This window comes from Saccostrea cucullata, unplaced genomic scaffold (genome assembly GCF_032062105.1).
Source record: "Saccostrea cucullata isolate Sc308-1 unplaced genomic scaffold, CSIRO_AGI_Scuc_v1 ctg148, whole genome shotgun sequence".
Taxonomy (NCBI): domain Eukaryota; kingdom Metazoa; phylum Mollusca; class Bivalvia; order Ostreida; family Ostreidae; genus Saccostrea; species Saccostrea cuccullata.
Genome location: NW_026931262.1, coordinates 291,782 through 314,485, shown reverse-complemented (window position 1 = coordinate 314,485; position 22,704 = coordinate 291,782). Strand labels below are relative to the sequence as shown.

Sequence of the window (22,704 nt, the reverse complement as noted above, 5' to 3'; positions counted from 1 at the left end):
TTATTATATACTGGAAAAATTCAAGCGAGTTTGGTGCCTGTGACGGGGACCAGTGACGCTCGAAACATGGCGGAATACGACGCATACGTTCTCATTACAAAGAAAGGTTTATATACTGCTGTTTTCTCGAATAATTATTGTTCTTATTAATAGTCTAGATCTGAGAGTTATTTCTTAAATGTGTAACAATATTTGACGAAGAAATTCAGGGAAAAAAATCGATGAAGCCCTGGGAAAAGACAACTTTGATTTAAAAATGCAGAGAACAGGAAGGGGACAGTGAAAAGTATACATGTACTAAATAAAAAAAGATATAAGAAATCTATTTAAAATTGGAGGATGGTAGTTGATTATCCTTTCAAAAACATTTTTAAAAATGTACTTAATTTTTTGTATCAGGGAATTACAATTCTACTCAAGAATGGCTGAACGGGGCTGAAAGTAAGCGAGTTAAAATGGCTGAGGTTTATCACCAAGACACTAACGTTACATTCACTGTCAGTAGCTTTGTCAATAGGGATAACACAGAAGAAACCTACACACGGGCAAGGAGTGAAGAAGGTAATACTGTAAACCAACTTTTATTCGCGTGCGAGAAATTTTCGCGAAATTCGTGGGAGCCTCGTCATCGCGAGTATTTTTCATCGTGAACCATTCCTTAAAGTCTCTGTTTCTATATTGAGAAAAGATTCAAGAAAGCAAATCGTCGCGAACTAGTTTACCTCCAATAAATCGCGAAATAAAGTCGTGGCGAATAAAAGTTGGTATATGTACAATAAAAATACAGTAATTTCAAATTTACTGTGTTAAACGTATTTTCACATTTTAATTCAAAAACATATATCCAGTTTATTACAGTTTTCAATTTCACTTTTCATTTCTTTAGACCTTGAACTTCTGCAAAATTCTGATTTTGAGAGCACATCATTCGCCGGAAACTGGGTCTGTCCTCAGTGCACAATGACCATTTACAGCAGCGACACCTATCGAGGAAGTCGCTCAGTTTTGGTCACAAATAGGTACAATTCTAAGTAATTAAAAAAATACCAAATGCACCTATTAAAATTGAAGACCTTACATGAATTAAAGATATCTTTGACATATGAAATGTAATTTGCAATTGAAAAAAGTATATTATTTACAATTCTCCGTTATGCAAGTTAATATCGATCTTCCATTTAAGAATATGCATAATACTTAATGCCTTTTACTTGGAACAGGAGACAGGCTTACTCCAGTCCTCGACAACGTGTGATGATATCACCGGGTTATAACTATATCTACTCCACGTACTTCAAACTGCTCAACCTTCCTAATGGCACCGACTATACAACACTGGACCTCAAAGCCAATGTCAAAAACAACGGTAAAAAACTAAAGTTATTTAATTTCGGAGTTTTTTTTTGACAATGAACATTACAGTTGAACTTGGATATCGCAAATACAGTTGAACTTAGATATCGCATATACTATGGAAGGGTCGAAGTGAATTTGAAATCCTTACAATTTCTTCTTTATGCAGTTTAACCTCAGAATTTCAAATCCTTGGATATCTTGAAGTTTCTCTATCCCACTATCTATACATTTGTTATCTGCAGATGCTTTCATCTGATCATACTCTTTCTGAATGATATAGTAAGTAATTTTCAAATCATCTAGACATTGTTTTTTTTTTAAATTAGGAACATCAAAATTCTTAAGGCTTGGAACAATGCCTCTACAACAAGTAAAGTTTGGGTGGACGGAAATCGGCGGGGACTTTTTGGCACCTGATGGTATAATACTGATTTATTTTAATGACCCATTAAAAATCTGAAAGTTGAAGTATACATGTAAAAGAATATTTTAATCTCGTTAAACAGCATGTAAACATGAATGATAAGAAATACTTTTTTTCACACAAATTGTAAAGCCATTATATACACACTGATTTAGTGAATTATAAATGGCAGTTGTGACCGACCGGTAGGGGATGCTTACTTCTTCATGGCACCTAATCCAACCTCTGATATTTCAATTTAGGTCGATGTTTGCTCTGCTACCAATGTGAATTGTTTGAATGGACTAGTAAGCTTGAACACTGTTCGTTATCTCCAGATTTCATTCTTTTTAATACAGGCGCAACAGAAGCTCAAATTTACATAACCATCCAAAGCAAAGAAATTAATTTCATTCAGGATTTTGCAAGTATGAAACGATTAAAACCAAATCGACACTGGATGGAGCTTGCCAAATCCCGAATAAATCGTATCCGAAAGGCACCGATCAGTGTCAGGTGAGTATTTGTTTTCTAATCTGAAAAATACAAACATGAAATCAGTCAGAGGCCGCGGTTTTGGAGCAGTGGTCGTTTAGATATTGTTGACCTTTTTCAGACTTTCTGGACCAGTGATTGATGGAGTCGACGTCGAGGTATTATTTAAATTTCCTTTATATAATTTAACAATTAAAAAATTATGACAAAACATTACTGGTTTCCAATAAACAGAAAATGTTTCATGAATTACATGGATCTTATAGTGCCAACCAGAGTCTATTTTGCAGTCCCCTAGAAAACGTTTCTATTGCTAAATATTTTCAACAAAATTCTGCAAAATTTTTTTAATTATTTTTATTTAAAATCAGCTTATTCAACATAAAGGAAGTTTCCCGTTTGGAACAGCCATTAAACTTGACAAATTCAATGTACCTGAATATCAGTTTTTTACGGATTTCGTACTCAGACATTTTAACTGGGCAGTCATAGCAAACAAACTGAAATGGTATGGAATAGAGAGAATACAGGTATGATGAAAACTACACTGATATTCAAGATTTATTTTATCCATTAAAAAGAATAATTTTAACTTAATTTTAAGTAATATAGAAAGAAAGAGTATGAAAGCACAAATACCTTATTCTGATTCAACGTCCTTTTGTTTTTATAGGACAAAAGTGATTATTCCTTATCACTGGCCGCCTTAGACGTATTGGAAGCCCATGGGTAAACTCATATAAAAATGAACTTCAGTTTTTCTCAAATAAACCAATCATTAATGGATGTATAATGCCTTTCATTTTCTAGAGTAGAGTCACGTGGTCACAATATGTTTTGGGGTGTTGAGAAATTTGTGAATTCCTGGCTTTATGGTATGTCACCCACAGAATTGGTGGCGGAAATGAAATCACATGTACAGGAAGTCATAAACAACACTAAAGCAAGGCGAGTCAAATGAAAAACGTCATTTTCAAACGTTTATAACATGAAGATTATAAATAACGTTAAGATAAAGAATTCCAACTAAAAAAAAACCAAAGCTTTGTAAAAAAAAAAAAAAAGCTTGAAAATGAATATTCATGAGCTTTATATAATTAAATTAAAAACATAACGTTTGACGAAACAGAGCATTCCCTTTACATCCTCAGACTTGCTCACTGGGATGTTAATAATGAAAATCTCCATGGTGACTGGTTTGAGCGTAACACCACTGATCCGGATATCACACCAAAGATGTTCCAGTGGATCCACGGACAGGAACCGGAAACTAAACTGTTCCTGAATGACTACTCAATTATACCAAAACCAGACCTTACCACAGTAAGATTAGCAGATTTATCACATACCCAAACCAGACCTCACCACAGTAAGACTAACAGACTGAACACATACCCAAACCAGACCTCACCACAGTAAGACTAACAGACTGAACACATACCCAAACCAGACCTCACCACAGTAAGACTAACAGACTGAACACATACCCAAACCAGACCTCACCAAAATAAGGCACATAAAACAGACTGAACACATAACACATACAAACCAGACCTCACCAAAATAAGGCACATAACAGATCTCACCACAGATCACACACATATCCAAACCAGACCTCACATAAATAAGGCTAAAAGACTTTCACAAACCAGAAACAGACCTCCCCATGCTTGTTTGATGTTCATATGCAAATTAAAGATTAAAATTCTTTCCAGGCCATCAAAAACCAAGCTGTGCGATTCTTGAAAAATAACGTACCTGTTCACGGCATTGGGGCTCAGAGTCATTTTTATACCACTGATATTGATATGGATGTTATAAAGGTAATTTTAATTTGGTGTTTGAACAGATTCTATATGATTTATATATTTGGAGAATGATGCTAAAATAGGAATTAAAGATATTATAGTATAAGTCAGTATAATACAATTTCTGTACATAATGGATCATTTGAAATACATGTTTCCTATGATTTCATCCGATAGGATATGATACTTTACTGATGTGTGAGGATTGCCACGCCATTATTTATGCAAAGATATATAAAATATACCTATAATGCGTCATTTACTTGAAACGCATTTATGATACCAATTGAACTTAGTACAGATTGGACAAATTGTCAGAGGCTGGGCTAGAAATCTGGGCCACGGAGCTGACGGTGGACGAACCTGATGACGTCAAGAAAGCTGGGGCTCTGGAGAAACTCCTGACTATGTTCTACAGTCACCCGTCAGTGGGCGGGGTTATTCTGTGGCATTTCTGGAACGAGTCTCTCTGGCACCCCAACGAGAATCTGTTTGACGGGCCAGACCTAAAGGTACTGCCTAACAATCTACTTTTGTTCCATAATTTCTTTTTTTTCTATTTCGTATTCGCTCTGTTTTAATTTTGTGTGTGTGTGTGTGTGTTTCTGATGTATCCTTTATTGTTATGATTTCATTTTCCTAACAAAACTAGCTGCAATAATGTAGTCCTCTCCCTCTTTTTGGCTGGAGAGGGCTACAATTCCTTAGGATCTCCGTAATGGTGCAGCTGCGGGATTGATTCGCTCCCGCACGGATTTCGGCTCAAATGGTCATTAAATGGCTATTTTATTAACATTTTTTACCTTGACTCCAAAAATATAGTTATCCAAGACATAAATCAATCCAAAAATATACAGAACGATCCATATATGGGTTATTTTTCGTGTATGTCAACATCACAACTTGAATTTATCCGCCATGTTTACTGACCTTTATAGATTGTATTTTGGGACATCCAATGAGAATTTAGGTTCTATAGGAGTGGATCTTTTAGGAATTCCCTTATTTTAAGCATAAATATCGCTGTTTGCGTAAAAATAACACTTGAAATGGTTTTATTTATCGACGTTTTTATGATACAAGTCAGCACAATCATTTATAAACACCGACATTTGCTTTATTAAGTTCTAAATTTCAAGCGAAAGTCGCAGTACGTCATGGCTTCTGAGTAGAGCGACTGGTAAACACGCAGAGTTATTTTACAAGCTTTTTCGCATTTAACGGGCTATGTTGTTGACAGTGAATAAAAATTTATTAGAAGTAAGTTGAATGTAAAAACAATTTATTTTGCCTCTAGTCGCCCCTATTTAAAAAAGAAAGTATTTGCACCATTACGGAAATGCTTAGGAATTGTAGCCCTATCTATAAAACATCAGATTAAAAAAATCGGAGAGGGCTACATTATGCAGGTTGTCCAAGACATAATTGATTATCATAACATATATGGAAAATCAGACCAAATTTGAATGATAAAACCCTGTGGATGTTTACGTTGTATAGCCAAATGCCGCGGGTCAGAAGTTTTTGGATCTGGTTCATGGAGACTGGAAGTCTACCATCAAACAAAGCACCACTTCCGGTCAAACTTACAACAGAACGGCATTCTTAGGGGAATACAGCCTGAACGTTAAACGGAATGGTCAAGTCATCTACCAAATAAATCTCACTCTTGATTCTGCTGGGAAGGACATTTCTATTTATTTTACAGGTATGATTATATTTACAGAATTATGAATTTTAACTGCTAATTAATGCTACATTCTTGTGGAAAAAACAGAAATCACAAAAAATGTAATCAAAGTGAACTACAAAATCCTCCAATAAAATATTAATCATTTGCTGATTTTTTTTCTATTTCTTCATTTTGTAGAAGACAAACAAAAAGTTTCACATGTTCAGCTGGGTAAGTTATGGCGTTTAGTTTTAACTTAATGATAGATTGGATTTGGTGACAAGGTCATTGTATCCACCTTAGAACTTGCGAAATGATTACTTTAAAAGTTGCTGATATTCTTGTTTCATCAACTTGTTTGTGAGTAGCTTGTCTCGTTTTAGAAATTTTTGTATTCTTGCATATTGAATCACATGAGAGAAACAATATCCCATATGCAGTTGCTAAGGATATACTGCTACATAAGTAAGGGAAGTCGACGGTTGAAAAGTTAAAGTTATCACGTTTATCATAAGGTTTTGCTGTTATGTTAACGTTACCATTTACGTCTTTTTCTATTAAAATATCCAAATATGAAACAGATGTATTATACTTTGTGGCATCTTTTATTTCAAGCTCACTGGGATATACCGGTATCAAGTCGACATTTGAACGGAAGTAAAAGTTGTTAATTGATAATACGTCGTCGATATATCTAAATGTTGGGTTGATCGAAGGCCACAGCAAGTGTTTTCTCCTCCTCATGTATAAGATTTTGAATAGATTGTGCTTCATATGAACACAAAAATATACCTGCTTATAATGGTGCACAATTTGTACCCATGGCAATTCTAACATATCAAGACCTGGTGCATATATGTACGGTAAGTTGTTATATGTACAATGTGTCGATAGAGTATACATGTAAAGTGAAAGATCATGTTACTTTTCTATACAACGGTAAAGTGTAAGATTCTCTCAAGTGTACATGTATCATACGATGGTTAAGTGTATTAAAACATGGTGTAAAGTGGATACCAAAAAAGACATTTAAAGACTCTCTCTCTCTCTCTCTCTCCTATTGTTAAAGGTACAAATAACTTCCTTACTCTATTTTTTATTTAGTGAAAATCAGATTTTAAATCGAAATTTTTCTTTTAAAAATATTAACTTGACTTAAGTTTTGCTTTGTGTACTACTTTTCATTTTTTTTCTTTTTCTAGGAACATGGACTTCCTACAGCGGACAGTGTGTAAAATCCAAAGGAAGACGAGTCGCATTCACAATAGATTTTGTGATGTTGTATATCTGTATAGCTTATGCCTTTGTGTTTTCTTCCTGATGTTTCATTAAACTTTAATTATACATTATGTTTTTCCTCTTTTAATTTATACTTTATTATGTTTTTCCTTTATAATCCGCGAAGCGGATTATAAAAAAGCGTAAACTGACCCAAACCAGATTATACTTTCCTTATAATTTAATTTTAAAATAATTAAACAACTTTTGATGTAAAATTGTGTTGCTTTTTATAAGTTCAAATTTACCGCGCAATAATACAACCGTAGTAACGGAAGTGATTTGAAGCGAGGGGAGGTAATGACTGATTCATTCTAGCTGATGTTTGTTTACATGAGGTTAATTGATTAAAGTGACATTTATTAACATTTTTTCCATATCCGAATGGAAATTTGCATGGATATGATGATTAAGCCTTTATCCCCAGATTATACAAAATGTTATGCCCATGTGATATACAAATAAAATTAAATTATTACTGGATATTGTCAATCTGATATTCTCTTTATTTGTTGTGAAAATATTAGTTATCACAATGGGTTTTGCGTTAGAGAATTTATTTCCTTTGTACCCATAAAAATGCTTTGTAAACATTTAGAGTAATAGATTTACAATGTCGTAGGAAAACGCATACAGGTAATTCACTCAGGTAACATCCTGTGTATATTATTAGTTATCCAGGTTCAATCAAGGGTGTACGGGGATTTACACCGGGTTTTATTCCATACACCCTGAGGCCGAATTTATTTCCTTTGTACCCATAAAAATTCTTTGTAAACATTTAGAGTGTGTCTCAATCTATAGATCTATGTACTACAATGCATCGTGACGTCATGTTATTTAGCTTTTATCATAGAGAATGTATGCATTATGACGTCACGTTTTATTTACACCCGGCTCAAGTCGGGTGCACTATTAGTTATCCAGGTGTGTGTTTTTTATTCCATACACCCTGAGGCCGCAGGCCGCAGGCCTCAGGGTGAATGGAATAAAACCCGGGGTAAATCCCCGTACACCCTTGAACACACTTCGTAAACATCAGAGTGTGTCTCAATCTATCGATTAGATAACTACGTACTGAGAATGTATGCACTGTGACGTCACGTTTTATTTACACCCGGCTCAAGTCGGGTGCACGGATATTTACACCCGACTTTGTAACCAATCAAAGCTCGTGTTACAAGCTAGATAGGAAATAAAGATATTTACACCCGACTTTGTAACCAATCAAAGCTCGTGTTACAAGCTAGATAGGAAATAACATTTTTTATTACATTTTTACCCGTGAAATACTGTAATTTATTCATTGAATAAAAATGATATCCTGTCACACTGTGAAAGGATATCAAAATGACATCCTGTCACAGTGTGACCAATATCAGAAGTGCGAGAGAACTCTCGATTTCCCTTCCCATAACGATGATTGTTGTAAAGAAAACTTCCTTGATCTAATATGATAGATGAAAATAAATAGACTGCGTATTCTGACAGAGAATAAAACTGTCAAAATTACCAAAAATATGTTGCTAAATCCATGTTTACAGTGTTTTCATCTCACTTAGCTATGACGTCTCAACCGCTCAACTATGACGTCACGAGCCTTTGACTGTATAACAAAAAGACAGAGGCTGAAGAAAAATCAAAGAATTTTTTTTAAAAATGTAATAAACAGAAAATTCAATGTTTTGTAGCTGAATATGGAATCACTGTGCTGTATTTTCACTATATAAAATATCAAAAATCTATTTCATTCAACTACAAAACATTGAATATCCTCTATATATATATAAGTGACTTGAAACAAGTTTTTCCCAGTTTTAATTTTAAATTCTTGGAAATTGGTCACCAATGAAAGACAAAAGTAAAGGTAATGTATAGTGAATACTTACTGTGCTCCCTAAAACAACCATTCTGATATACACTTTTATAGTATGTTATTACTGTCATGTGCTGTACTTTATAACAGCTATTTCAAAGTACTCACCCATTGGTATTTTTAAAAAGATGTGCTTATATTTTTTTTATCACACCATCAGATGTTGAACGTAAAAGTAGCAGTTTTCAATAAAATTCATATACATGTAATAATGAAAAATCCTAATTCAAAGAAATATCTACAATCGTAGTTTTACTATTAAAGTTGCAGAAACTTTAGTTTTAGAGAATGATTATTATGCAGAAGTAAAGCTCAAAACAACATTGTGTTTATCCTTGAGTTTTATTATCTCTTTTATGGAAATGATAGACATATTAAAAAAAAGTCTTTGAAAATGAAGATTGACAACAAAATTACATAAAGTGTCATAGCCATGATCGTTATTACATAACAGACACATCAGTATTCTAGTTGTATGGCACATTAATTACTCACTAATGGTACTTCATATCACTGAGAGTACTGCTGCAGCCTATTTATTTTTGCAAGGGTAAAAAAAAAAGAGAAAGCAATTTTTGTACATTTTTATGCATACAATAGATACACTGAGTATTGTGATAATCCAGATATACCTAGATACATGACTTTTTTGTAAATTCCATAACTATTGAACTAATTGGTTTTATAAATCAGGATAAAGCAGCCTAATGTCTTTGTAGATCTATTTACATGCTCCATTTGTTTTATGAAGTCAGGTACACGAATTTTCATCTCTGCACGACTATGTGTTCTTGTTAACAAATACTATAAATATACAATTACTTATAGTACAAGTATTTGTAAACATTCTGCTAATTAATGCCTGCAGGACCGGTAACTGATGTTAAGAAAGGGGTCAAGATCTCAATCAACTTGTAGCAATTCTAAAAGCAACAGAAAAGCACGATCAATTGATGAAAAGATTACAATGCATATCATAAGCCCCGGAACCAAGGAGAGATATGATTCTGGAATCTCAGCACATTTTTTTTGATATGCGAGCATGTACGACATTAATACGCAGAACACACGAGTTACGACTAAGTATGCTATTCCACATACATAATTATACATGTGTATATGTGTGAGATTATATCATAGCAAGGTGAGTGCTTATTTATGTACAATATGAATTGAAAGAAAATTATTTTTGCAATATTAATATTTGTTGAGGGTAACGGATTTTTTGTTGTTGCGAATATTCATTTTTCAATTTTTAACAAACTATTAATAATTGCAGTATTGCAATAGAATCGTTGAAATATCTGTTGCTGATCATATCAGATGCTAATATTCAATTTTGCAAGAAAGCAGTCGTTTTAAATACTATTTTAAAAATACAAATAATTACATAAATTGTACTTATCCTAGTTTTTTTTTCTCTCAGCTTCGGATGATGTGAGTTCAAAAAATGACACTGAGTTTGGAAAATACGACCTTGACCCAGCAAATAGAAATCGAAAACACAACATTCGGTGGGTGTTTTTTTTCTGCTGATATTTTAAATATATTTAAGTAATAACTGTCATTTTTTGTGATCAACTTCTACGATCATACAATGACTCTGCAATCACTGCTTTTTAACGACCTAAGAACGAGAGGAATATTGAATCCCCAAGACAGAGCTTGATACCGTGTATATTCTACTTTTTGAAAACGATAGGATCGAGGAAATGTCTCTCATATTCATTCTTCAGAAAGGTGCAATCACCGCACCGAACAATTACTCAGCAAAAACAATGCAATTATACAAGTTGTCTTTGGCGACTAGCCATTGGAGGAATAATTAGGCTCTATAATTACGACCATAATGACCAAACATTCGACAAGTATTTTGTACAACATCAGCAGCTAAAAAAAAAAATCATTCGTGCAGGTACTTCCACCCTCCCAGTTCCTAAGAGGGTTTTCTACTACGTCACAAAATGGCGCAGTTCCGTTCGAAACGCCATTTTCATCTGAAATGATCCGATTCTGTCCTACAAAAATTCACTTGAGACTTAACGCTCAATAGAAAGCGTGTGAGAGAGGGAGAACGATAGAGAAAGATAGTGGAATTAGAATTGTTTGGGTTTTATTTTTAAAGAAGAGTTCTTTAAACTCATTATCCTTTACTAGTATTTCTTTCTCATTTGTAGCCGATGTCTTCCCAGATCCTGTTTCCGACGTACAAAGATGTTCCCTGGCCTGCATCATAATCATCATTGTCATCTTCGCTCTTGGATTCATAGTATGTTGTTCACTAGTGATAAGGAAATGTATTGAAAAGACGTACTTGTTACGAAGCCGAATCCAGTCCTTTATAGTGAGTGTACCCCCTGTTTCCGGGGTTACGGATAGCAGTGAAGACGTTAATAAACCCACATTTTATTTAGATACTCAGAGTAGTGAATCAGGACATGGGGATAGTGAGGGGAAAAGACACTCGTTCTCAACAGATTCACACGGGGGCGGATCATCGATCAGAGAGGCGGAAAGTAGGGATGGGTCGTCAGCAGAGGAACATGTCTCGTGATTAACAGATTGAAATACCCATCTTGGACTCCGTGGAGTATCTGTAAGGATTTTGTTAGCTCTGAAATCTTATGTTCAGAACGTTTGTCGCAACCAATATACACCAACCAACGGACGAACATTTTATTTTCCACTGTCTGGACATTCGATGTGGATATGGAATTTACTGAATGTTTAAAATCATCAATGTTTGACACCTTTGTGAGATGGTTAGCCTGAGATGTTGGACCGCTATGATGTGATTATTACGTCACACTATTGGCGGAGTCAGCTATATTTGCATTCGTCGATGTTCAATAGTAAACGAAATTATTCGAGTGAAGGAAGCTTTTGATATTGTTTTTGGACTTCGAAAAATTGTATTATAAATGGTGTACAAAAAATACATTTTATATCTAGTATATTTTCAACTAACTTGTATATTATTTACCATATTTCTTTAAAAAAAATGAAACATTAGAGTATAATTTTATAGGTTTTCAAAACATCGCGTTAACACAAGTTTCAGCGTTACAAGTCCAAAATTAAAAATCTCAATTATCTTATAAGAATTTTTTTTTGCATTTTTTCAGTGAAAATGAACAAAAAGTGTTTTATTTGCAAATAAAGTACTTTATGGTTTCACATTTCACATGTCATAATGCTATTGATTTTCAATCGGCAATTCTCGCCTGACGCTCCATTCAAACCTCTGTTAATTTACCGCACTCTTACCTTAAGCTTTTCGCCCTTTGCCTCTTTTGCGCCAATTTTTATCTTCTCTAAGATGTTACATGTATTGGTACGCATGCGCTAGACTAGTGTGACAGTACCAAAATCAATCTCCCATGCAGAAGTGTCGTTCGTATCCTCTCTCAGACACCTCTTCAATGGGCTCAAAGATTTTTGACATAACATATAAAACGTGATATTTGCAGAATTGTTTCAAATTAAATAATTCTGGATTGATTTAGTAAATATCTATCTCAAAACTCAGACAAAACATAAAAACTGAATTATAATGAATTAAAACAAACGCCACTATTTCTTGTGTTTATCACTGTGATTACGCGAGCCAACGACAGAATGAATGTATGAGCCGATGGTAGACAGTGTGCTAAAATGATTCAATCGGAGCTCCTCAGGTGGCTCGCCATCGTATCACGATGTCGAAGATGTTCTACCATCTTGCTGATTCAGTCATGTGATCTTATTTGAATTTCTTTCAAATGTCATACATTTAAAGTATGATTTACATTGTGGCCCGCCCAACACTTTGTTCTTGCTTTCAAAGCCTTCTAACATAAGGTTGTAATAAAAAGCTATTTACAATGGAGAATTAGGCAAATTAAGAAAATATGCAGAGCGAAATGTGAAATGAGTGACAAGGCAGTTTTCGGTGGATAAATCAATGACTTGAGTTGATGCGTATTTCTCCACTAATCACACCCGAGGTGTACGAGAGTGAAAATTCTCAAATATCATTAGTAGAGAGGTACTACATGCACTAGTATCGCTCCTTCGAACTCTCGCCTTCGCATCTTTGCACTTCGGTCTTCAAAGCTCCTTTCTTTGATTTTCACAGCATATGCATATTTTTTATTTATAAAATTTACATTATTTGCTTATTTTCTCTCATTTTTTTTTAAAATTTCTTTTTTCCCCTTCCAAGCATCAAAACTGGACGCTGTTATTATTAGTTTATTTCATTTAGCTGTTTAGATTTTGCAGTTGAAACAAACGTTCATAGTAGGGCTACTGTTTTAGAGCGGCAGTGGCGGATCGAGAGGGTGTCAGACACCCCACCCTTCCCACTATTCGTGGTCCAAATTTAAAGTAAGACAAGTAATCACTTCTCCTTAATAACACATAAAGTAAATCTTAAATAATTAAACAAAACTTATCTTAAAAAGAAATTCAGCTAGCCTAAGGGATTCTTGGGGTTTCGGCCACTAAACTCTCATAAGGACTCTGTCCTGGAGCCACCGAGGAAGAGGGGGCTGAAAGTCGTCCCGTACCCCAGGCCTGTTGCGCCCATGCACTACTTAAAATAATTCGGGATCCACCACGGAGTATATAAATACTTATAGATCTCAAAAGGTTTTTTGAAAGATTAATTAAAGCGACTCTAAACATTAAGAAACATTTTATGGACTTTGAGAAAATCATTGACGTTTGAAACCATGAAATTAGATCTATTGAAATATACTTATATGATTGCATAAATCATCAGAATTAAATTGATCATCAGTTGGACAATTCAGAGAAAACAATTCAGAGGGAGGTAAACTCAGAGAGAGAGAGAGAGAGAGATTTTATTTTCTAAGTGCAGCGCATTTAAACCCTTTTTGTAAACAGTTTCTCAGAAGCTTATTACAGAAAAATACCGTTTTTGAAATCAAATATAACTTTTATACTAGTACTGTTAGCTAACAAAACAGATTTAAATGCAGCTTTACGCATTATGTGAGTAATTACATGATAATTTCAGAATGAAATACTTCGCAGTCGGATGCACCGCGCTAGCAGTATAAGTGACGGGTCATTTTTCAAAATACGACTTTTTATATTTGCTTAGGCATTATGGCGTCTATACACCAAACACTTTAAAATATCACCCACCGTAAAGCCTCAACTTCACATGGGCTGACCCAGAAAAATTAGTTTTCCTCATGTACATTTGACATTTCTAACGAAGGTGTGCAGTACGCCCGACAAAGTCTGAAGGTAAGAACTTTTATTGTGTTGACACAGAATTTTCATCGTAAAATACTTTATAACTTCCCCTGTGGTTCAGGATAACAGCTTTGTATACGGGTAAGGCCTGTGTCTGTACTTTAAATGTTTAATTAGGATTTTTAAATATTTTTCAAAAACTTTTAAATGTCATAATAATTCAGTCGATAAATATTTAATCGTTGGGTATTGCACAGTTTATCAAAATTTACGTACCAAATATGCATTTTGATATTTTTGGTATATATCTATCTTTTAAATATATTAACTGTAATTTATGGCAATGTTTTTCATGTTACATAACAGTTGAGAGGCGACGCATGCAATTACTTAAACTCTATTTGCAATAAATATCAACTTAAATCATAGGGGCTTGCTTAAATATTTATTTAAAAATCACATACAACACGTGTTGCTGGCATACTCTAAAACCTGGCCTGGCCCCTTTGGCCTGGCCTGGCCTCTAAGTTGGCCTGGCCTCTATCTTGGCCTCTAATTTGGCTTCAAACCAAATTTTGGCCTGGCCTCAAAAGTTGGCCTGGCCTCAGATTTGGCCTCTGTAAAAATTTTTGGCCTCAATTTTGGCCTCACTCAAAAATTAATTTCTTTTCAGAATTTGATTGATTTCATTGATTTTTTATCGGTTTCATTTTTTCAAAGATTAAGCAGGTAAATAATATATTTCTGTTGATATGTAAATGCTAACATTAAAAATAATCATGTACTACCACCAATATGATTTATTTTATTGATTATCAATCGATCAGTGTACACTTATTTCATTTTATGATTTGATGACAGGTATTTCATACTGACACTACCGACACTCTTGCTTAATTATTTAGAAAAAAAGTATCAGAGTTTATTTTGTGTTTTCCAAATCGTGCACATTGAAAAAATCTCTAAATAATATCAAATGTCATTAATAGCTTTGAAAAATTCCCACTTGTTAAGTGATGAATCATCACCTTTTACACACTGTAGAGTGTTGTGTTACTATTATGCCTGCATCATCTTAAATGTGATATATGAATACAGGAACCAAAGAATTTTTAAATAAATATACTACCATATACCAATGCAGATACCAAAATATTTATATTATACTGATTTGATTACTCTGTTAAAAATTCATATGTACTTTAATCTCAGAACAGTTGGTATTTAAAAAACTAATATAAATAACATTATCAGATAATTTATAACTTTCTGTTCCTGTGCGGTAACACTGTAATTGGATATTTAATGACAAAAAATTCTGCAGCATGGTTCTTGACAGGAGATAAGGTTGAAGTTAATCAGCAATGAAATGTATAAGTGCATAGGCTGTTAAGCCATTCATGATTTGTAAAGAATTTCCTGCTAAAACTTTCACTATCTACAATTATCAAAACAAAAGTTGAGTTTGATGATAGTTTATTAACGTTTGTGCTGTAAAACATTTCCTATCAACCAGACTATTAGAACCCTATCATAAAATATGGCCAATTACTTGCATATCATAGTATTGACACTTTTTCTATCAGTTTGTAAAAGTAGTCCACGTTATCTAAAAGATTTTTTTTAATTCTGAATAAAGAGTTTATAAGACATGTAACAAGTGATACTTTATATAGCAAATTAAAATTCTTTTTAGTCTTAGGTAATATTACTACCCGATTTCTTTGTTGTCTTGATAATTTAAATTGATGTTTCAAAATGTTTTACTTTGTAAAATCATCAATCATACTATGAAAAGTCTTCAGAATTGCAAATCAATAGAAAATCAATAAAATAAATCAGATTGGTGGTAGTGTATTATTATTTTAATGTTCACATCTACATATCAACAGAAATATATCATTTACCTGCTTAATCTTTGAAAAAATGAAACCAATAAAAAATCAATGAAATCAATCAAATTTTGAAAAGAAATTAATTTTTGAGTGAGGCCAAAATTGAGGCCAAAAATTTTTACAGAGGCCAAATCTGAGGCCAGGCCAACTTTTGAGGCCAGGCCAAAATTTGGTTTGAAGCCAAATTAGAGGCCAAGATAGAGGCCAGGCCAAAGAGTATGCCCGTGTTGCTTTAGTATTACCGTATAGTTATGATTTTTAAAATAAATAATTATTAAACTCACAGGGAGCAAGCCCCTGTGCAAAATTAAACGACCATGCAGAATATAATGACTGTCCTTTTTTTTTATATCTTTAAATTTCGGAAATAATTCTATGATGATATCATCTCGTTAACATAAGTGACAACAAGTTTGATAGATCGTAACTGATTATCGAACAAAACTCTAACAAAACATTACTGTGAATCAGGATACAGCAAAATTCTGAATGTGATTGAAATGAGATTGTATAAAAGATACGCAATATTACCTTGACGAAATTCCTTTGTTGCTATTCTCACCTACGTAAATATTCGTTTTACTAATGCCTTTATAAATGAATGATTTTTGTCTGCCCCTGTGGTTGTTAACCATAAATTTAGCGATGTTTGTTCGGGTTTGGCCGTTACACAAACGCGAAATGGGGAGGGGGATTCCCAGCTTTGAGTTTATATACTGCTCCTCCCTGACGACTTTCATTTAAAGGAAGATCATGACAGACACGTTCTTACAATGTCAAAGAATTCAGTTTTAGAATCTGATAGCGGTATCCCATTACCTGCTACTAAGGTTGGGGAGGGGCACCTGTTCTGTCCAGGACATAAGAACAGGTAGACATTGTAGATATCTAAGAGTCTGCAAAGACGGGACATGTTTCCTTTTCCAAAAGAGTTTGGGATTAATTTCTTTTAAATGTATATATAAATCTGTATAGTACATGGAAGATACCATTTCTGGCTCTTCTATGATGGTCAGAGAGTGTGTGTCGGTTTTATTGAATCGGGTTTTCCAGGGCTGTCTTGAAATGTCTCAACAAATTTAACGCATACTGTTTTTTTTCTTTGATCAAGCGTCCATGCCATACACTTTACCTATCTAGATTTTCCTATAAATTCAAACCTAAATAAAAAAAAAAAGAATACAGTATGTCAGTTTAAAAAATATGAAAAACTAGAAATATGGTTATAAAATACACTTATATTCGATGTCTCCCCTTAGAATGACCATAACAGATACTGATATTGATTAAGTTCGCAGGGTGTTGAGGGTAACAGGGTATGATCCCCATTTAAAGTTCAGTCGCCGATTTAAATTATATCTGAATGTCATAAATTTTATATTCTTCATTTATACATATTGCTATCTTGTTAGGGTCTTTCTGTTTATTTTCTAAAGGTGTGGAGATTCAAAATATTTTATTACAGGGGTCTGATTGATTTAAGAGAGAGAGAGAGAGAGAGAGAGAGAGTTATATCTTCTTTCTGTATACATGCACACGTATATTCGAAGATGAAGAGTAACATACTACAATATAGATAAGGCCGAAATAGCATAAATAATATATATACAGCACTTCTAAAAAAATATATGAAACCAGTTACCACACATAATAACCATCTTTAAGTAACAAGTAGACTAATTATAAAGTCTGAATGAAACGACATGTTCCTAAAATTATCAAAGAAACGATTAAAACTCTCAAACAGCTGCTTAATTGGAACACCGACACCCCCACAGTTTTCATGAACTAACTACTAAGCATCCTGTGTACTTCTTAGATTGAATTTATGTTAAAACATATGTAAGGGACCGACACACGGAGACACCCATCATCCATACTAGAAAACCTATGACGGGCAAGGGCATCGGCCCCAAATCACCTGTCTTTTAATTACAGAAGTTTGTTATGGAGAAGTTTTGTAAAAGAAAGTGGGCGATATCTGTCGGCAAAAACGTAAAAACGATAGCATTCAATTGAGTTGTATAAAGTTAATATCCCTTTAAACGTTAGTACGTATTCATGTACACGCAAAAGATCCTTTTATATTAAAATATCCAAAAATAAAATACACTAGACATTTCATGCACCTTATATAGATAATTTTAAAAAAATCTTGCTTTTTAAAAATATTTATCTATTTATCTATTTTTAGGGGAAAAACAATTTTGGATGAATTCTGATATTTCATTATTTATCTGATGGATTTACAGTAACTACAAATCATGATCAATTTTAAACGTCACATTAATTGTGCTTCCCATTAAACAACAATGATTTTTGTTTTGTTTTTTTCTTTTGAAACATCAAGGGATAATTCATTCTCTTAAAATATGAAAGATCATTTATCAAATTATAATTGTCAGGGTCTTTCTTCTGAATACTTGAGGTTTTAAGTTATAAAATACAAAATTAATTGTAGTATTATCTTTATTTTCAATCTATCTAAATTATTCTTGATCGAAACCAGATTTTGGCATTCATCTCTTACTATTACTTTCGAAAACTTCCTCCTATACATGTATTCAATTCAATCTTATGAACAGTCGAAGCTAAAAAAATCTCTTAAAATTCGTAAGTAAGAGGTCAATCAGATTTTTTTTTATATAAAACCTAGTTAATGATAGAATATTTTCTAAGGGCGTCTTTTACCAATACTTAGTATATTGGGGTTAAGTATCGCCATTTCATATTAAAATAATTATAAGTAGCTAGATACATGTATAAATGTAGGTCTGAGTATCGCCATTTAGTGTTTGATTAATTGAAAGTAGCTTTAAAGCAGGTAGGAACAAGATAGACAGGATGTCATATGATAAATGAATTTCAATCGCATGGGTCCCCTTTCTTAGCCCCCACGGAGATAATGGAATGTTATCTTATATTTTAGATTAATGGAAGCATTTTTATATAAACATTTTTTATTCGCTAAAAAACAAACAAACAAAACAAAACAAACCGAACAATACGAGTATTTATACAAAATAATTATTTGCCTATTTGACTTGTACAATTGAAGCATTGAAAAATTCTACATGTGAGTAGAGGGAAGTATATTATTTTGAATAATACATTTTTTGTTTTATATTAAGGTGTGCACGTATTTAATCTTTTATAGTATATGTTATTAAACAATGCTTTGAAATTATATATACTTGGCTTATTTGGAAATTATAATTAATCATTATAAAGCAGTTGCAAAATGCCTGGAAGATTAAATATACGCTTTACAAAAAAGATTCATAGTTCAGAGAGAGCAATTTACGAACTCTAAAATATATCAACTAATTCTTTTCTGGGTTTATAACCCCCCCCCCCCTTTTCTCTCTCTCAGATGACAGAAAGATAATGAATTGAGAACTTTACAAACACATGCTTCTTAATCCCTGTAAACTTCTTAATTATGATTTGTATCCTGATATTACAAGTCTAGTTTATTAATTACCGGCATTTATATATACATACCTACCTTCTCACGAAGGTTATACATGCATATATATCCGGAAGGAGTAAAGTGATTAATGTCTCCGTGGTCAATGGTTTTAGTGCAAAGGGTCATTTATCTTAAAATGTGGACTTTTAAGTAGGAATTTCTGTGAAAGCGACAATATAGCGACAGGACATGTGCATTTGCAACTATTTCTCTCCCTACCAGCAAAGAACCATGATTTATGTGCTACCTAAAACTCAATAATTCATTCTTCCAGTGTTTATTAAATGACATGATTCAAAGTCTACTTGATAATAATTTAACTCTTTTTTAATGCACCTCTCTTTGATAGAAGTAAACACATTATTTTACATGTCAAGTAATTCCGTGTTCTTGTCATCTTGTGCCTCCATTGTTAGTTGACCGTCATGTTGTAAATAAAATTCTGAATTTACCGGGTGGCAGTAAATTCAAATTTTGAATTCAACCATATCTCACTTTTAATTTCTTTGTTTGAATTAAAGTAATAGTAATGTTCAGTTCGTGTACATATAAGTGGAAATGAATATACAAGTATGGATTTCAAATACTAAAAATCTATATTATTCAGTGTATTAAGTTTATAGAGTATATATGAGTATATGATCTAATTCTCTCACGCGATCAGACATAGCTTCATATGAACTAAAATGAAGAAGGGTACATTCAAATGGCACAACTCTGAGGTAAAGTGGGGGTGGGGAAATTTCTTTATGTTTGAAAAAGGTAAAGAAATATTTGGATTGTAAATACATGCAAGTATATATGGAACGCATTTAGTGTTGGAAGTATATGATACTTTGCACTTAGTCTAGCTTGCTACAAGTTGTAATATATGTGTTCAGGTGAAAAATTATAAAGTCATTATAATGTTATTAAACTGACTCCAAAACTTAAATACATTTTTTCTGTATGTAAACCACACATGTAAATGTAATTTAACGCGATTAACATAATGATTTTTTTTTTACTTTTGTTTCAGATGACCAGTTCAAACATGGATTCCAAGAAATCGGACAAGAATCACTTAGAAAACCTCAGCAAAGCCTTAAACAAAGCACGAGAGTACATCATTCTTCTTCTCACTTACTTCCTATATAAAATCGCGCGTTCGATTGTTACAACAATGCAGAAATTTACTTGGGCGGTGACAGGAGTCGAGCGCACGCGGAAGGACGCTAAAAGTGGAATACAGTTTAAGCATAGTGCGCATGTGCATAATGTGTTATGGCGGCGAAAACTTATCATGTCCTCTGTGTCGGAGCCTTCCGATTTCATTTTAACTCATAAGTTTTTCAAACATCCTAATTATGTATTGAAGCCCAACATTTCACTGTACTGTATAACCAAGGAGGAGGCCTTCTTTGTCGAGATACCAGAAGACGTTAATCTTTATAAACAATTTGACACAAGATCCTTCTATATGAAGCAGTTCGAAAAAGCTCATAGTGTTATAAGCATGCCTTTGGCATCATTTCATAAAATTGCCCAAGACATTGGCCGTCCAAAAGTTCCAATCATCTGGATGTCCTCTACCGGAAGTTGTGGTGCTGCTCTGTTAAGTCGAGTGTTTGGACAACTTCCGGGAATGGCCGTCATCAGTGACCCAGATGCTTTAACTAGTCTTGCATTCCTGAAAAAGTCAAACAAATTTGGAAAAGGTGAATACGAACAGTTACTACCCAGCGCACTACGACTACTCTGTAAACAAGATGACCGTGCCAAGATGTTCTTCGTGAAAACAAGACCCTGCAGTACTTGTCAAATGGCGGATGTTTATAAATGTTTCCCGCAGATTTATCAGCTTTATATTTATCGCAATAGCTTTAAAACAGTGACATCTCACCTTAACATATTTACAAAAGAACCAATATCTATCGTAGGAAAGTACATCATTGACAGTAAAGTACTGTCAGCCGTCTTGCCCTGTTTTCGAAGATCTCTATATCACAATTATTGCTATGTACTGGAAAGAACGGATTCTACTGAAAACGGAAGAGATCTCACAAGCGTTGGTATATTTGCTACTTCTTGGGCAGCAAATATATCGCAGTGTCTCGATCACGTGGACGCCGGGGTACCTGTTATCGCAATCATGTTCGAAGAAATGATGAAAAATCCACAAAAAATTCTCTCCATCTTATTTGATGTCTTGGAACTGAGGCAGGAGTTTCTGTCGGACGCCATGGAAGGGTTCCGAGTTGATCCCTGTAATAACAATGTAGCCGGTGGACTTGGTTTGAATGAAACTAGACGTACCGTGTCTCACCAAGCTCGACTAGAGGCGGACGCCATATTAAAAAAGCATGGACTACCTAAACTCGGAGAGAGATTCGAAATTCCTGGACTACTGGACTTTGAAACAACAAAATTCAGAGGGATAAACACCAAAGAAAGATATTACTAGCTAATTCATGATATTAATTATTTTAAAATTCCATGTATTTTTGACAACAAATAAATAGTCTTTTCTTTGAAACAAGTACTGTATGTGGAGTTGTTTAATTAACTAATCGTTAAAAATCCCAACACTATCTCAGAATCAGCATAACACTATCTCAGAAACAGCATAACACTGTCATAGGAACAGCATAACACTATCATAGAAACAGCATAACACTGCCATAGAAACAGCATACCACTATCTCAGAAACAGCATATACCACTATCTCAGAAACAGCAGAGCACTATCTCAGAAACATGATAACACTATCTCAGAAACAGCATAACACTGCCATAGAAACAGCATAACACTATCATAGAAACAGCATAGCACTATCTCAGAAACATGATAACACTATCTCAGAAACAGCATAGCACTATCTCAGAAACATGATAACACTATCTCAGAAACAGCATAACACTGCCATAGAAACAGTGAGTTCGATCCCAGGCATGTGCATGGAAGAATTTTATTCAGTAAATAAAGCCGTGCACTATTTCTAACACACATATAAATCCTTAGACCACTATGCGAGAATAGTAGGGTATGGGTTATATAGAGACAAACTGACAGGAAGCATAATAATACAAAACAGCATAACTGTATTACAGAAGCAGCATTACAATAACACAGAAGCAGCATAACACTTATACAGAAAAGGCTTAACACTAACACACAAACAACATAACACCAATAAAGAAGCAGCATAACACTAATACAAAAGCACCATAACACTAATACAAAAGCACCATAACACTAATA

General features: G+C 33.8%; 3 protein-coding genes across 3 annotated transcripts; all 3 read left to right on the top strand.

The window, feature by feature from the left end:
- The first annotated feature begins 49 nt into the window (after positions 1–49).
- On the top strand, positions 50–7,064 carry LOC134232027 (uncharacterized). The gene is made up of 16 exons (XM_062714004.1): positions 50–106; positions 400–561; positions 887–1,019; positions 1,221–1,366; positions 1,683–1,775; positions 2,119–2,275; positions 2,376–2,412; positions 2,626–2,784; positions 2,928–2,983; positions 3,065–3,202; positions 3,406–3,577; positions 3,970–4,077; positions 4,359–4,574; positions 5,563–5,770; positions 5,933–5,965; positions 6,937–7,064. The coding sequence occupies exons 1-16, from the start codon at positions 67–69 to the stop codon at positions 7,053–7,055; spliced, it is 1,977 nt and encodes a 658-aa protein (XP_062569988.1). The 5' UTR covers positions 50–66; the 3' UTR covers positions 7,056–7,064.
- Positions 7,065–9,789: 2,725 nt separating this feature from the next.
- On the top strand, positions 9,790–12,456 carry LOC134232026 (uncharacterized). The gene is made up of 3 exons (XM_062714003.1): positions 9,790–10,032; positions 10,315–10,402; positions 11,066–12,456. The coding sequence occupies exons 2-3, from the start codon at positions 10,339–10,341 to the stop codon at positions 11,440–11,442; spliced, it is 441 nt and encodes a 146-aa protein (XP_062569987.1). The 5' UTR covers positions 9,790–10,032; positions 10,315–10,338; the 3' UTR covers positions 11,443–12,456.
- Positions 12,457–13,909: 1,453 nt separating this feature from the next.
- LOC134232011 (uncharacterized) lies at positions 13,910–21,976 on the top strand. The gene is made up of 2 exons (XM_062713964.1): positions 13,910–14,147; positions 20,482–21,976. Exon 2 carries the CDS (start codon positions 20,482–20,484, stop codon positions 21,904–21,906), a length of 1,425 nt encoding a protein of 474 aa, XP_062569948.1. The 5' UTR covers positions 13,910–14,147; the 3' UTR covers positions 21,907–21,976.
- The last annotated feature ends 728 nt before the right edge of the window (positions 21,977–22,704 follow it).

Excerpts from the sequence above, each read along its gene's own strand:
- LOC134232027 (XM_062714004.1), top strand. The coding sequence starts at position 67 with ATGGCGGAATACGACGCATACGTTCTCATTACAAAGAAAG. Across the intron at positions 2,276-2,375 it reads AAGGCACCGATCAGTGTCAG|ACTTTCTGGACCAGTGATTG; the intron begins GTGAGTATTTGT and ends GACCTTTTTCAG. Across the intron at positions 5,771-5,932 it reads CATTTCTATTTATTTTACAG|AAGACAAACAAAAAGTTTCA; the intron begins GTATGATTATAT and ends TTCATTTTGTAG.
- LOC134232026 (XM_062714003.1), top strand. The coding sequence starts at position 10,339 with ATGACACTGAGTTTGGAAAATACGACCTTGACCCAGCAAATAGAAATC. Across the intron at positions 10,403-11,065 it reads AATCGAAAACACAACATTCG|CCGATGTCTTCCCAGATCCT; the intron begins GTGGGTGTTTTT and ends TCTCATTTGTAG.
- LOC134232011 (XM_062713964.1), top strand. The coding sequence starts at position 20,482 with ATGACCAGTTCAAACATGGATTCCAAGAAATCGGACAAGAATCACTTA.